Source organism: Cherax quadricarinatus, unplaced genomic scaffold (assembly GCF_038502225.1).
Source record: "Cherax quadricarinatus isolate ZL_2023a unplaced genomic scaffold, ASM3850222v1 Contig5346, whole genome shotgun sequence".
Classification (NCBI taxonomy): domain Eukaryota; kingdom Metazoa; phylum Arthropoda; class Malacostraca; order Decapoda; family Parastacidae; genus Cherax; species Cherax quadricarinatus.
In genome coordinates this window covers 4,681-21,333 of record NW_027200372.1, presented here as the reverse complement: position 1 = coordinate 21,333, position 16,653 = coordinate 4,681, and the positions used below count along the sequence as shown (strand labels likewise).

At 37.9% G+C, this 16,653-nt stretch overlaps 1 protein-coding gene across 1 annotated transcript; it reads left to right on the top strand.

Annotated features, from left to right (window-relative positions):
* Positions 1-1,743: 1,743 nt before the first annotated feature.
* On the top strand, positions 1,744-9,439 carry LOC138852228 (serine/threonine-protein kinase 11-interacting protein-like; the record flags this gene model as incomplete). Its single annotated transcript, XM_070081963.1, is given in 5 exon segments — positions 1,744-1,841; positions 3,683-3,855; positions 7,056-7,205; positions 8,326-8,474; positions 9,281-9,439. Coding segments are annotated over 5 exon segments (729 nt in total), but the record flags the coding sequence as incomplete, so codon positions are not given.
* Between the last annotated feature and the right edge of the window lie 7,214 nt (positions 9,440-16,653).

Genomic DNA, 16,653 nt, shown 5'->3' with positions numbered 1-16,653 from the left:
AGTCCTTCACTGTTTATGTACTCCTGGAATTCATGCACATATTTTTCAGCCGCCTTGTGGTCCGAACTGGCAGCCTCACCATGCCTTACCACACTGTGTATGCCAGTACGGTTCTTAAATCTCTCAAACCAGCCTTTGCTGGCCTTAAATTCACTCACTTCACCACTATTTGCAGGCAATTTCTTTACCAAATCTTCATGCAACTGCCTAGCCTTTTCACAAATAAACGAAGTCATAAGAGTATCTCCTGCTAATTGTTTCTCATTTATCCACACGAATAATAACTTCTCAACCTCTTCCAGTACTGGTGATCTCATTTTTGTCAGCATAGTTACTCCCTTTGCAACAACAGCATCCTTTATTTCATTTTTCTTGGCCACTATGGAACATAAGGTTGTGTAGGGTTTCTTATACATCCTGGACAGTTCGGCCACACTTGTACCACTTTCATATTGTTCAATGATGGCTTTCTTAAATTCAATCGTATTTCTCACCTTCTTTACCACAGGCTTGGCACTAGGAGCTTTCTTTGGAGCCATGGTAGCTTATTTAGTACTTCTTCTTCTTTCAACACACCGGCCGTATCCCACCAAGGCAGGGTGGCCCAAAAAGTAAAACAAAAGTTTCTCTTTTAAATTTAGTAATTTATATGGGAGAAGGGGTTACTAGCCCCTTGCTCCCTATTTAGTACTTGCAAGCACTAAAATAAATGGAATATCATGAAATATTTCACTGGAGCACATGAGGGGACCTTCGCTCACTGGTAAACAATGCCAGACTGGCTGCCGCCCTGACTCATGCCGTGCGTACGCATCCCAGACGAACTACGATTCGCGAGTCAACCTATGAAAAGCGAGTCCATGTTTATACGAAAATACCCCTAGGATTGGCGAATTTTATGATTGCCGGGAACTACGAAAATCGGGGGACCACTGTATTTAGTCACTTAGTATTTAGTCACTTAGTACTTAGTCACTTAGTACTTAGTCACTTAGTACTTAGTCACTTAGTATTTAGTCAACTTACTCCACAATTTGTAATAGTTTAGGGTTAAGAATTAATCTAAGTTTGCCCGAAATGCCTAGCCATACTAGGTGTTCTAGTGGCCCCCTCTGTAATTAGTATTTTATTACATGTAAACCACACAATAACCAAAATCTGTAAACCCCGCATTGTAATCCTTATAGAGAATAAACTTTGATTTGATTTGATTCTCTCATGTCTAGGCGATTCAGGCTTATCATGGCAATGTTGAATGTATGACAAAAAAACGTACATATACGTTTGGGGCACTAGCGGTAAAAACGTATATATACGTTTGGACCGTTTACGGGTTAAGACAGTCATGAAAAAAAGACACAAAGTTGTAGAGCAAGTTTTTATTTTCTTGGTCTTTATAATTGTCAAACATGCCATTTCAATCTGGAAAAAATCATATCAGGAGTCTTTGGAAAATAGTTTTGTGCATTACTTCAGTAAGAGACTTGAATCCTTTCCTTGACTCCTCTCGTTTGTCTGTTTTAGTATTTATTGTAAATAAGGGAATGAGTAGGGCTTGAACCCATGGCAAGTGAGTTCTAAAACAGAGTGTGTTAACCTCTCTGACTGGCTAACACACTGGCCTGTTTGTTTAAGGACTCGCATGGCATGAGCTCGAGCCTCGCCCATTCCATGATTTGTTTGCATTTGTGTTCTAATTATTATAATTATGATTATTAGTGTTATTCATTTTTCCCTGGACAGGCTGTGTTGTTGATCAGAGGTGGGAGAAGAGAGTTCCAAGGTCTTCTTGTCATATCAAATAAAAAATTGTACATTTTGGAAATCATCGCTCAAGAGGAGTAAGTATGATTTTTTTTTTTATTAAGGTGGAGTGACCTAGAGAAGGAAACATACACCATCATTCACTCAGTAGCCATCTTGTCAGAAGTGCGCAGGCATCACATTTGTGATGAATGGTTTGAAAAACCGACAATTTGAAGATTGAGACACTTATGCAGCATATGGGAATCTTTAATTAGGAAACGTTTCGCCACACAGTGGCTTCATCAGTCCAATACAAAGAGGAAGGCGTAAGGAGAGGAGGAATATGAGGTAATCAGTCCCTCAACCTGGAGTCGATGTGTTCAGTCCATCAATCTTGTAGAATGTGATGGACTGAACACATCGACTCCAGGTTGAGGGACTGATTACCTCATATTCCTCCTCTCCTTACGCCTTCCTCTTTGTATTGGACTGATGAAGCCACTGTGTGGCGAAATGTTTCCTAATTAAAGATTCCCATATGCTGCATAAGTGTCTCAATCTTCAACTAATCAGGCATCACATTTCAAATGACCCTCTGAAATGCAACATCCTCACCCCTCCTTCAGAGTGCATTCACTTTACATCCCACCTCCCTCTTCAGGGATTACATCCCACCTCCCTCTTCAGGGATTACATCCCACCTCCCTCTTCAGGGATTACATCCCACCTCCCTCTTCAGGGATTACATCCCACCTCCCTCTTCAGGGATTACATCCCACCTCCCTCTTCAGGGATTACATCCCACCTCCCTCTTCAGGGATTACATCCCACCTCCCTCTTCAGGGATATTGCCTTGCTTGTGTAACACTGATGAATGCCGGATGTTTAACCCTTAAACGGTCCAAACGTATATATACGTTTTTTCAACATCTGAAAGTATGTAAAAGAATGTAGATCCTCTTTTTTGTTTTACATTTGAAAATGTGTAAAAAAAAGTAGATCTACTTTTGTAGCTACGAATTTGAACATCGATCTGTTTGGACCGTTTAAGGGTTAAGCATTATTTCTCTCAGCCTTATATGCACTATCCTTCCAGCCCGTCCTGGGATGTCCCCCGCACCTTCCATTCGCCCAGATTTACATTTACAATACTGTGCTCAATCCTTCTAAACGATCAAAACATCTCGGCAGCTTTCATATTATTGCATCATCTAATTTCCTAACCCCCTTAATCTCTGTACAAAATTTATTCTACACATTGATCTCCAGTGTGGTATCTCCACTGCATCAAGCATACTTCTTGCTGCAACAGTCACAGCTCATCCCTCGCACCCATATAAACAGTGTTGGCATGACTTGACTAGGAGACATTTTAATTTTTGGTTCATTGCAGTGGCTTCTAACACTCTTCTTTTTCCTTGTATCTTCAAGGATTCGCTTTATATTATTTTTTTATTAACACATCAGCCGCTTCCCACCAAGGCAGGGTGGCCCGAAAAAGAAAAACTTTCATCATCATTCACTCCATCACTGTCTTGCCAGAGGTGCACTGACACTACAGTTATAAAACTGCAACATTAACACCTCCACCTTCATGTTTTTTTTTTTTAAATTTTCAAGACACTTTAGTTATGTATGTGGCAGAGATAGGAGAACTTAGAGTGGGATGACAGGAGACATTAGTTTGCAAGTTTATTTTTTATATTTTGTAATGAAGTAAACTGGGATATTAGACCAAGAATACCATAATGCATTCAACCATATCTAATGATACAAAAGTTGTTATTAGTGGTCATATCTACTTGCATGTGTAAAGTTAGGAAACAAAACTCGAGTGCTTTCATGTGCGTACACACATCTTCAGAGGAATATTTATGAGGCTTATTAAGAGACTGGGCTGTGATGACTTAATTTTCGTATTTTTTTTATATTTTAGCGACAATCCTCAAACCTGGCTGGAGTTACATTCTTCATACAATTTGCCAGATGTGGCTACAATCTATAGCCTTTACCAACGACAAGGCTTGGCGCTCTCTGTATCAGAAACTGTCTTGTTGATATCACTGGCTGATTCTCATCGGGCAAACTGCTTCTTCAATTTTTTTAGTGGTACGTTATGAAATCTTTAGTGGTAATTATAGAAAAATATGCAGTCAGGACCTTCAGTTAGACTAGTTTTTAAATTGCAAATCATGCCAATAAAATTAGTCACTATTATTATTTATTAATTATTTATTCTTCCCTCTGCTGCAGCAATAATTCATTTATTTTAAAAATACTGTATATCTTCTTGGGACATGGCCAACATGTTGAAAAAAAAAAAAATCTTTGGGTGCCTTTTAATCTTCACTCTATGTGGCTTGATTTAATTTTTCTTTATTATGTCGGCCATTTTCCACTAAGGCAGGGTGACCCAAAAAGAAAAAATCCCAAAATGAAAAGAAAAAGACTAATCATCATTTAGGTTGGTAGACAGCAACCTCCCGGGGAGGTACTACCGTCCTGCCAAGTGAGTATAAAACGGAAGCCTGTAATTGTTTTACATAATGGTAGGATTGCTGGTGTCTTTTTTCTGCCATAAACATGCAAAGATTTCAGGTATGTCTTTCTACTTCTACTTACACTCAGGTCACACTACATGTGCATGTACATACACATTTTTGTATACACTCATCCTAGTTTTCTTTGATTTTATCTTAATATGTCTCATTCTTACTTTTCCTTTCATATCCATGGGGAAGTGGAATAAGAATCTTTCCTCCATAAGCCATGCGTGTTGTAAAAGTCAACTAAAATCCTGGGAGCAATGGGCTAGTAACCCCTTTTCCCGTATAGCTTACTAAAAAGAACAAGATTTAAATTTATCTCTTCTAAGTGTTTTAAACATTTTGATTTTCTAATCAACTCATGAACCACTATTATTATTAGTAGTAATGTGCAGCCTCTCCTCGCTTAACGACAGAGTTCCGTTCCTAAGATCTCGTCGGTAAACGAATTCGTCATTAAGTGAGGAGCATACTATAATGGTAGTGGGTTTGTGTCACCCATCCTTGATATTGTTTTAACCCTTTCAAGGTTGGTGCAGTACTAGTACGCATAAATTCTAGCACCTTCAAATCTGGCGAGAGAAAGCTGGTAGGCCTACATATAAAAGAATAGGTCTTTGTGGTCAGTGTGCACAGTATAAAAAAATCCTGCAGCACACAGTGCATAAGTGCATAATGAGAAAAAAAAAACTCCGACCATGTTTTTGGTTTAAAACAGCGACTTTGCAGTGTATTTTCGTATGCTATTTATGGTTGTATTCTAGTTTTCCTGGTCTCATTTTATAGAATGGAAGACATAGTACGGAAACTGAGATGATTTTGATTGGTTTCACAATGAAAAGTACCTTGAAATTGAGCTCAAAGTAACAGAAATGTTCGATTTTTACCAAAGTTCAAAAGTAAACAAATCATGCTAAGCGTCCAATACACGTCAACTGGCGAGTCTAATATTCTTTCACAAGTGAACTGATAATATTTATACCATTTCTACACTAATGCAGTAGTCTGCAAAACAGTAAATCTTCTATTTTTTGCGAGAATAAAAATTCAAAGTGGAAAGCAAAAGAAATGTAACAGAGGCCTGGGGACATAACTAATGAACAGAGGAAATGTTATTTTAGTGCCAGGAATGTCTGTCTTGTTTATTCTGGACCCTATTTGGAAATTGTCATCTTTTGAAATTTGTGTGAAATTGGCAAAATTGCCAATTTCTGACCACTTTATTGGATAGTTGAAATCGGTAAATGGGTGGTTTCTTGTACTCATTCGATAGAAAAAATGGAGTTCTAGCAAAATAGTTGTGATTTTTGTCGACTGGTACATTGGAATTGGCCGAAAATAGTGCTCAAAGTGGGCGAAATCGCTGATGCGTAGACATTGTCGAGACCACTAACTTCACGAGAGCATAATTCCGTAAGTTTTCCATCAATTTCATACTTTTGGTGTCATTACGATCGGGAAAAGATTCTCTGTCATTCCATAAGGAATTTTTTTTTTTTTGGGGGGTGGGAATTTCCAACCCTTAGAACAAGTTTAGGAGAGGGCCTGCCGACCCTGAAAGGGTTAATGTCATCTTTGCACTATTTATAACATTTCTAGTATATTTTTAAACATTTATACAGTAGCGTACTGTATATTGTAATAAAAAGAATAGAAGAAATCAGCTCTAATATACATTATTTAGGTATGCAAACTGGTTAGAGAGCCCGTCATAAGTCCGAGTCGTCAGTAAACGAGTTTGTTGCTAAGTGAGGAGAGGCTACATTTATCTGTATGGAGAAGAATCTTTCCTCCATAAGTCATGTGTGACTCACGAAATCGTAATGACACGATTGCAAACAAACCATACCACAGGCAGGGATTGAATTCGCCACGAGTTCAGTTCCCACCCGTAATATGGTAAGTCATGCGTGTCATAAGAGGTGACTAGTAACCCCTTCGCCTATATAAATTACTAAACTTAAAGAGGAAAACTTTGGTTTTTCTTTTTAGTTCACCCTGTCTCAGTGGGATACAGCAGGTTTGGTAAAAAATATATATTCTTGAGGAAATGTTAAAACCATAGGGGTCAGACGGCATCTGGGAAATAAGTGGTAATCAGGTTTGATTCAAGGTAGAGTAGAGTAGCTTTAGTTCCTTGGATTAAGAACCCTTCACCATAACCCTTGAAGAGTTATGATTTAATGTTGTAGTCTCTGATCTCACATTATTGTTTCTGTGACTTTATAAACCAATTATATTGAGTTTATTTGATAATGACTTGGAAGTACAGGCACACATCCCTTTATCTGAAACCCTTGAAGCCTGTATTGTTTCAAATTTCAGACTTTTCGAATTTCAGAATGATTCTCAATGCTGTCACGTGGCGGCATGACCCAGCATGGAGATGACTGACGATCTACACTCCACGAAAAAACTTTACTTTTCAGAACTTTCCGAATTTCAGAATTTCGGATAAAAGGATGTGGACTTGTACTGTATTTCTGAACCTTTTAAAAGTGGTTAAAGAGAAAGAACTAGAGGAGACAGTAGAAGAGTGTCAGTAGAGAAAGCATAGGTAATGAGAAGATTGATGAGATACAGCATAGTTTTTAAGAATGCAGAGCTGGAGAACATAGCTTAAGTTTGTTATACAATTGTGGGTGCAGTTGGGAAGAAGAAGGATTGGAATGATGAGGTCAGGAGAGTAACAAAAAATTTATGCAGTGGTGGGAGAGGGCCGGCATATTAAAAAATCTTTCATATTTTTTTTTTGGCACACAGAAGTGTTGGATGAGTGTGGCATTGCTCCAGGCATAGAGGAGTGCACACCTTGTCAAGAGGAAGCCCTAACCCAGAATATCCATGAAGCAATAAAATCTTCAGGGAAGGCATCCGTACCTTCCATATTTGCTATTGTCTCCTTACTCCTTGGTATGTACAGTATATTGTTTATTGTGTAATATACATATAATAAGCCATCTGTTACAGTAGGTCCCCTGATATGTGATGACAATACTGAGGCGAGTTACAGGCAGTCTGTCGCTAAGCAAATTAGTTCCTGCCTCCTTGTTTTCTAAGCGACTTTGATAAATGAACAGATGTTCGCAACTTGCCGTGTAATTCGTAATCAGGCATTTTAGCAAACTACCTTTATAAGCCAAGTCATTTCCTGCTTCATAATTGTATTGTATACACATATTGTAATTCAGTATGCAGATTAACCACTGTGTGAGCAAGAATTTGGTGATTTCTCACATCAAGGACCTGTTCCTTGATAATGTGAGAAATCACAAAAGTGCTTGGTAATTCACTATTTTTTCTGCATTAGTTATTTTAAATACACTGTGATACCACCTGTTGACTGTGATCTATCACAGTGTATAGGGATAAACCTTGCAGTGTGTATATACTGTACAGTGTATGTACATCAGCCCTGAACTTGTCACTACCACCACCATTGACCTGGTTGCTCCTGGTTTAAATATGACCAACCTGTACCTCCAGTGTTCTGTAACCTACTGATCATCCCTCCCCCCTTCCGCCGCCCAATACCCTCGCTTCCTTCCCTACCCTGCAGCGCTGTATAACCCTTGTGGCTTAGCGCTTCTTTTTGATTATAACAATAATAATAATGTACCTCCAGTGGATGTTAAAAAAAAAAGAGCAGAGACTGGAGGCAGATGATAGAGGTGGTAGAGTTTACATAATACGGATGTGGTAGAAATAGGCGGAGGTTGTGCAGCTATGAACTATGCAATATTTTACAATTAAACATTTCTTTTTGTTTTTATACATCAGTTGTTTCCCACCAAGATCAATAGAAAAATAATTCACCATCACTCATTTAATAGTTGTCAAATGTTTCAGGTCTTATTTAGTTTTTTGAAAGTAATAATAATTGCTATTACACTTCATTTTTTTAAAAATTGGCATAAAAATTCCATTTTTTATGCATTATTTTTGCATCTTGTATATACTTATTTACATGTTTTATAGTAATAAATAACCAATATTGGTGATATCAGACTATATTTTTTAATTATCTTCTCAGATGGAGGATGTAGCGAGAGTCAGTTTTTGGCTATTAATGAGACTGACCTTGTGTTGTTTCATGCTGACCTTGAATGGTACCTTCCCCCTAAGCCAGAGCCAAGACTGAACCTGAACCTTTCACAGAAAATATCTGACATTACAGCAATAGTAAGTACTAATAACCTGACCTCCAGGTACAATGTATAGTGGACCCCTGGTTTACGATGTTATTTCATTCCAGAAGTATGTTCAGGTGCCAGTACTGACCGAATTTGTTCCCATAAGGAATATTGTGAATTAGATTAGTCCATTTCAGACCCCCAAACATACACGTACAAACGCACTTACATAAATACACTTACATAATTGGTCGCATTGGGAGCTGATCGTAAACCGGGGGTCCAATGTACTTGGTTCTAAGGAATGTCTTGAGAGAGCAGCAGCACTCTATGGCCAGGTCGTGTTTATTTTATAAATGACTGTGATTACATAATTGGAAATTAAACTAAGAAAACATTTTAGCCCATCCTGGGCCATTATCATATCGCTGCTTAATAAGTTTTGCAGTTGTTGTACGTGACTGCTGACTCTTTTAATTCCATTCCAGTATTCTACCACTATAGTGTATTTCAAAGGGGCTACTTAAATATGCTATTTTCAGTACAGTATGATTACTTGATGTTGGTTTTAACTGGGTGCATAAACAAGTCTTCAAGACATGTAACATTTAAGCTTCCATATCTTACTGCCGAACTTGAATCCTGGAGGTGGCAAGTATGTACAATGCCAGCACTTTAAAGGAGGGGTTTGGGATATTGGCTGTTTGGAGTGACATCTAAACTGTCATATCTGAGTGCCTCTGCAAAGATTGATTATGTATGAATGATGGTGAAAGTTTTTCTTTATTTTTGGGTCAACCTGCCTCTGTGAGAAACAGCTGGCATGTTAAAAAAAAGGTGTTTGTTGGCCCGCAGGAGGTGCACAGCGAGAGCCACATTGTTCTCCAGTTTATGGATGAAGTTACAGGAGAAGAGACATCTTGGGATCTTCACGTTGCTTCTTCTGTGGCCGCTTGCCACATTATTCAAGCCATACGAACTCCTTGGAATCAACTCTTCAGTGTTGATCTTCAGGTAACATACAAGAGTAGCCAAAATCACTCCATAAGAGTACAGTAGTTTATATGTATATCTTCTAACAAAATTTGTAATAGTGACTTTGAGACTTTTTCTCTGATGGTTTTTATGGTTTTATTGGCTGTTATTTGGTATCATTTGATAGAACACATACTACTGAAATACATATTATTTTGTTGATTTCAAAACCAGAAGTAGCTTGAAATTGGTTCAGAGTAAAAAAAATATTAGATTTTTCCCTAATTTTCCTGAGAATGGGTAAGGTCTCCTATATTCCCAGTCTGATGAATTTTTAATAGATCCATTTCAGTTATGGGGATGCCATATTATTATTACAATCAAAACTAAATGCCCAACCCTGGGATGCTGTAAACCATGACAAATCACTCCTAGTTGAGAGCAATGTGGTGTGAATACCATACAAAGAATTAGGAGCATAGAAATTAGGTGATGTGGGGGTGACCAAGGGTATGATTCAGTGGGCTGAGGAGTTCCTAGGGCAATTTGGACATGTAGAGGAATAGGTTGACAAAGAGGGTGAATAAATAGGGAGTGGAAGGTAGAGAGGTTTGTCTCAGGAATGGTTGTAATGATGGAGGTACAGGAGGCTTTGAGATTTAGGGGCTTGAGTATCCAGCAGGCTTTCATGAGAGTATTAGATAGGAGTGAATGGAGATGAGTGGATTATTAATGGGTGTTTGGAGTGTGAGCAGAATAACTTTCATGAAGGGATTCAGGAAAACAGGTTAGCTGAACTTGAGTCCTGGAGGTGGAAAGGGCAGGACATGCACTACTATGCAGGAGAGATGGGGATGCTGCAGTCAAAGGGTAATTTGTTATGTCAGCACACTTCTGGAAAGATGGCCATTGAGTTTGATTATTGGTGAATGGGTTTTCTTTGGGGTCACCCTGCCTTGGCAGGAAATGGCCATTAAGTTAATTATTATATACTGCATTATATATAATACAGACACAGTATACATATAGATTTTTTACATACAGTATACTGTATTACATGTAAACCTACCATGAGATTGTGCATTTTTCATATATTTATTATTGCTGCTTGTGAATATATGCATCTTAAGTCCATATTATTTTTAAGCTTTTTAATATTGTATTTTATTACAAATGTGATAATTATTGAAGAATAAGTCACTATATTTTGTTACATTTCTGTATTGACCTCGGCAAAATTTATTAATAAACATCTTGTATTGGACACAGTACATTTTGTAACTGTCCGGTAATATATTCCTGCCTTGAGGCAGAGTGTGGAGTTAAAACCATTGAAACTGGTGATGGGCTTTTGGTGTACCAGTACAGTACTTAATTCCCATTGTAATACTGTATGCATTAGCTTATGCCACATCTGTTGCAGCTAATTTTTTCCTTAGACATAATTATAATCTAGGCGGGCCCTGCTTACACAGCAGGTTAGGTTCCGGGCTACCACTGTCAAGCGAATCGTAGCTTATTTTTACTTTCAAATGCATATAAAAGCCTGATAATATATTTACACTATCATATATTAAGTTAGCAGTAGAGCTAGGCCTACAAAATGCATATACAGTACACAAATTACTTATAATATTTTCATCCAAAGCTTATAGTGAGTGGTGAATATATTTTTTTGTAGCAAGTCTGAATCAAAGAAGAATGAATGTAATTGAAAGCCGCTGCAGTGCGGGGCCTGCCTGTAAATAAACCTTTAAGTTGTACAGTTTATGGTATTGTGTCAGTTTTCATAATGTAATTTTCTTAAAACATTTCTGAATGGAAATTGCTGGTCAGCTACCTCTCTTACAAGTAAATTTATACCTCTCTGTGGATATAGTGTATTTAAAATGTCTACTTAAGTATCAGACACCCTGAACAGTTGCATTTCAATGCATTAAAGTTAATCTTCAATGTGCATAGAATTAGTAATGTGAAGCACACAACAGAGAGAGACTATTAGACGAGATTTTGCCATAAATAGGGCTTTTATTGTTGATTTGGTTTAGACTAAACCATCTGATAAAATAAAAGAATGATTACGTAATGTGAATTTTATAGATCTAGCTTAAAGCTAGTTGCCATTCACTACACTACATTGAAACGTGACAATAAATGCAGTCACTGTCTAGCACTCAATATTTTTATTGTTCAATACATAACTTGACGACGCTTGTAAACACGTAGCTGAAACCCACATTACGAGCAGACAAAATAGAAAATTGTGTATTTTGCTCTGTACAGTTTTGTCACTCATGTGGCTTTTCCGAGTGACTTATTCAGTAATGTATTTCTTTGTCTTGTATTATCGGCCCTCAAAAAGTCACAGTTGATTTCATATACACTAGTATAAGAATTTCTGGAAGTTTATTAACAATATGAAATGAAAGTACAGTGGACCCCCGCTTAACGATCACCTCCAAATGCGACCAATTATGTAAGTGTAGTATTTATGTAAGTGCGTTTGTACGTGTATGTTTGGGGGTCTGAAATGGACTAATCTACTTCACAATATTCCTTATGGGAAAAAATTCGGTCAGTACTGGCACCTGAACATACTACTGGAATGAAAAAAGTTCGTTAACCGGGGGTCCACTGTATATACTTTTTTAAATAAAACAACCATGACTGGGCTTCATATATTGATAGAACGTGTTGTGTTATGGTGCTAATGTTTTGCTATTCTAGAGTGTAATGCATGTTTGTACTGTGTATGAGATTTTTATATTGATCTTAGATTTGTTTTACAGTATCTTAATATTTTGATCACTGCCATATTTTGTATGATTGCAGTCCTTATTAAAGTCTTTTATTATAAATAATAGAAGTATTTATTTCCAAAAATTCAGTAATAGTTGAAAAATGGTACGATGATACTAACAAGATGAGGAAAAAAGACACTTGTGTACAGTTGAGGACATTTATTAGAAGCCGTTAGTGGCAAAAAAGTTCCTCAAATAAATCCCCTGAACTGTACATAAGTCTTTCCACTTCGGCAAAAGTTGTACTATACTGGATACACTTGCACGGAAGTATGTATTCTAATCAATTCATTGGTTTATCACTTAATTTTGATTACAATAATCATTTCATACTTGTTCTTCACCTTGTTTCCCACTCCTGTGTTGTTGGCGGGAGTCCACCAAAAATGGGTGCATAAGTACTCCTAAAAAACAAAATGAGTAAAATTTACTCAAGAAAATCTGTATAGTCCTTGTGGCTTAGCGCTTCTTTTTGATTATAATAATAATAATAATAATACTCAAGAAAATGAGTAAAATTTACTCAAGAAATTTCTATACAACCCTCAGCAAATGCCTGTGCCAAATCAGCCAGACTGTGATGGCTATGTGGACAAACTAGTTGCTAACAGCAGCAGCCTAGTTGACCAGGCAACCAAGAAAGCCTGACTTCAAGTCAGGTTATAAGCTAAATAAGCCCTTGAAATTCATCACAAGTCTCATGGGAACAAGTACCATGACACCTAACCAAAGCAGCCAGATCATATTTTAAGTGGAGCAGCAGAATGGATGAGTTGACCTGAATAAGAGTTTTGAGATTGACAAAAATACCTTGTTGACCACCACAAAACAATTCCCCCATTAGTCTCAGAAAAGTATACACAGGCTAACGGTAAACCTTAACTCTAATTTGATCCAAAAATTGTGACACTTTTGGAAGTCGGTAAATATCTGAACCCTGGAGAAGAGTACAGTTAGAAAGCATAACTGTTTTGCAATTAGCAAAGAGGATTAAGTCACCTTGTGAGTGATCCATACAAGTTTGTGTAACCCTAATGTTAATCGAGTGCAACGTACTACTGCGGAAATATAAACCAAGTAACTTACAAAATTTTAAAAGAACTAACAATGTATTTAGCCCTAAATACATTGTTCGTTTACATACGTGAAACCTTAAAAAATTATAGTTCTTCAAAAATTGAGCTGGCCTCCGGCAGCAACAGCCTGGTTGATCAGGCAAGCACCAGACGAGCCTGGCTCATGGCCGGGCTTCGAGAGTAGCAGGACTCTCAGAACTTATAAAAGTTTAAGGTGCAGTTCTTTAACCAAAAATGTGTGCACAAGGTGGACTGTTAAATTTTACATACTGCAAAAATCTTCCACAACACTTTCTTCATCAAGTCTTCGTATTCACTGGTTAATTATACGTAGTAGTATACTGAATGTGTAAAATGTATAATTCACTTTAGTAGTTATGAAAATTACTAAAGTAATTAAATGTAGGTAAATGTCATTACACTGTTTCAAGGGAGGTGCTTTGAATGCTGCAAGGCTCTTGATCCAAGGAATTCAAGCAACTCTTCCCTTTTAGATCAAACCTAATTGTGCCTCCGTGTCCCAGGCACTCCATGTCCCATACAGGTTTACCACTTCCCCCATATAGTAATAATTATAAAGGTAGAGAACTGTCGGTAACTGGAACTGCAAAAAAAAAAAAAAAAATGTAAATTAGTACAGTGCCTTCATCTGATATTGTAAAACAAGTATTGGCAAAACTTGAAGAATCTGGTTGCCTTTTTTTCAAGCATGCTTTTTGTAATGCCATTTTTTACAAATAAATTTTCTGTAAATTTTTGTATTCTTTATCCTGGAATATTTTCAATATACAGTGGAGCCCCGCCTTACGATATTATTTTATTCCAGAAGTCTGTTCGGGTGCCGTTAGAGACCGAATTTGTTCCCATAAGGAATATTATGAATTAGATTAGTCCATTTCAGACCCCCAAAAATACACGTACAAAAGCACTTACATAATTGGTGGAGTTGGGAGGTGATGGTAAGGCGGGGGTCCACTGTATTTTTACATCTCATACATACTGTTAGCTGTATAATAAAACCCAACTTATGTTAAATTATTTTTGTAAAAATTATTTAAAAATTCATTACATACCAGTGGGATTTTGTTGATAGGTTTATTGAACCCACAAAGGTGACCTCAGCATCACAAGAACATTATTATTATTATTATTATTATAAACCATACCATGGGTGGGGTTAGAACCCACGATCAGAGTCATAAAACTCCAGACCGATGCATTAGCCAGTGGCTAACATGTCGGTTTGGAGTTTTATGACTCTGATTGCGGGTTTTAACCCCGCCTGTGGTATGGTTTGTTTACAATCGTCTCATTACGATTTTGTGAGTCGTCATTATTATAATTATGGGGAAGCTCTAAACGCGTAGGATTATACAGTGCCTGGGGGAAGGGGGATGGAAAGTATTCAGGGAACTGGAGCACAGATCCAATTCCCTAGATCAAGAGCCCCTCACCAGTGTCAAGGAACCTCCCTTGAGGAGGTGACAAGAACAACAGATGGCAACTCCTCAGATAACGAGAAAGAGCATAAAGGATTTACACACACACACAATCAGGACTTGTTCCAGTTCAGCATTTTGTTTTGATTATAATAGGACTGGTACCACGTTTTGAAAGTTCCTGAGAAGACGAAATATGATCCTCGGTGATCACGTGACTCTAGTCACTGCAATTTATAAAGTAAAACGGAGAGTGTCTGGTACAGAAGAATGATTAGCCTGTCAAAAATTTTAACTCATGCTAGTGACTTTCTTTATGCTTAACAATATTTTATTAGGTGTAAACTTTAGTTTACACCTAAGTTAACTGTTAATAATACTGTAGGTTACAGTTGAAAAATTCAGATTACTCCCTAAGTGTGGTATATGAGGTAACTGACTTATGAGTGTCTGCTTACTCAAAGCTCTACATACTTGACCAAGTTGGCTTTACATCAAGGTCATTTTTTTTTCTCAGCACATTGGCCGTTTCCCACCGAAGCAGGGTGACCCAAATAAGAAACTCCTGCAGCCACAATTAGGTGAGTACTGTCCTTGCAGAGGCATTCAGATATGATAATTAAGATGTCACTCCACACAGCCAATCTCCTAAACCCCTCCTTTAAAGTGCAGGCATTGTACTTCCAAGACACAAGTCTGGCTAACCGGTTTCCTTGGCTCCCTTCACAAAATAATACCCTGCTTACACTCCAACACCTCGTCATAACATCCTGCTTATTACAACTCTCAAAATCTCAACACGATTGCAAACAAAGCCAGCTAGCCGAGTGGCTCACACACTGGTCTGGAGTTTTAAAACTCACTTGCCTTGGGTTCAAACTCCAGCCATTCCCTGGTTTATCATACTTATTAATGTCAGAACTAATGACAGCTTTGTAACTAGTGGACTGGTAAGCCAGGGAAAGGCCTCGGTCAAATGACCAAAAGCTCCAGCTGCAGGTCATCACATGACCAAGACCAGTGTCAGGAAACACGTCCCATTTCCTGACAAACCTTACCTAACCTATTAACTTGTTAAATTTTTTGGTTGTCTCCCACCGAGACAGGGTGACCCAAAAAGAAAGAAAATCCCCAAAAAGAAAATACTTTCATCATTCAACACTTTCACCTCACTCATACATAATCACTGTCTTTGCAAAGGTGCTCAGATACAACAGTTTAGAAGTTCCTCCAAACTGCCAATATCCCACACCCCTACTTTAAAGTGCAGGCACTGTATTTCCCATTTCCAGGACTCGAGTCCGGCTAACCGGTTTCCCTGAATCCCTTCACAAAATATTACCTGCTCACACTCCAACAGCTCGTCAGGTCCCAAAAACCATTCGTCTCCATTCACTCCTATCTAACACGCTCACGCATGCTTGCTGGAAATCCAGGCCCCTCATCCAAGCCCCTACCGGCCTTTAAATTTATTAAAACACTCGTATTTACGTTTTTCATATTCAACCCCTTAGCTGTTTGGCTCTGTGCTTATTTGCAGGAAAAAGTTCCAGGGTACATGTAATTACAGTAGGTTTCCCCCTCTTACACTAATACAGGGGACCCCCAGTTTACGATATTTCATTCCAGAAGTATGTTCAGGTGCCAGTACTGAAAGAATTTGTTCCCATAAGGAATATTGTGAATTAGATTAGTCCATTTCAGACCCCCAAACATACACATACATACGCACTTACATAATTGGTCGCATTGGGAGGTGACCGTAAAGCGGGGGTCCACTGTACTCTGAAAATTGTAACTTCTTCACTTTGAACCTGTTTTCCCATACCCACCATATACTTTATCTGGTCCAGCCACAACATGCTGACATTTTGAGAATAATAATGCACATTAAAGGAGTGTAAAAATACGTTTTATGTTCAGTATATTAGTTTTAT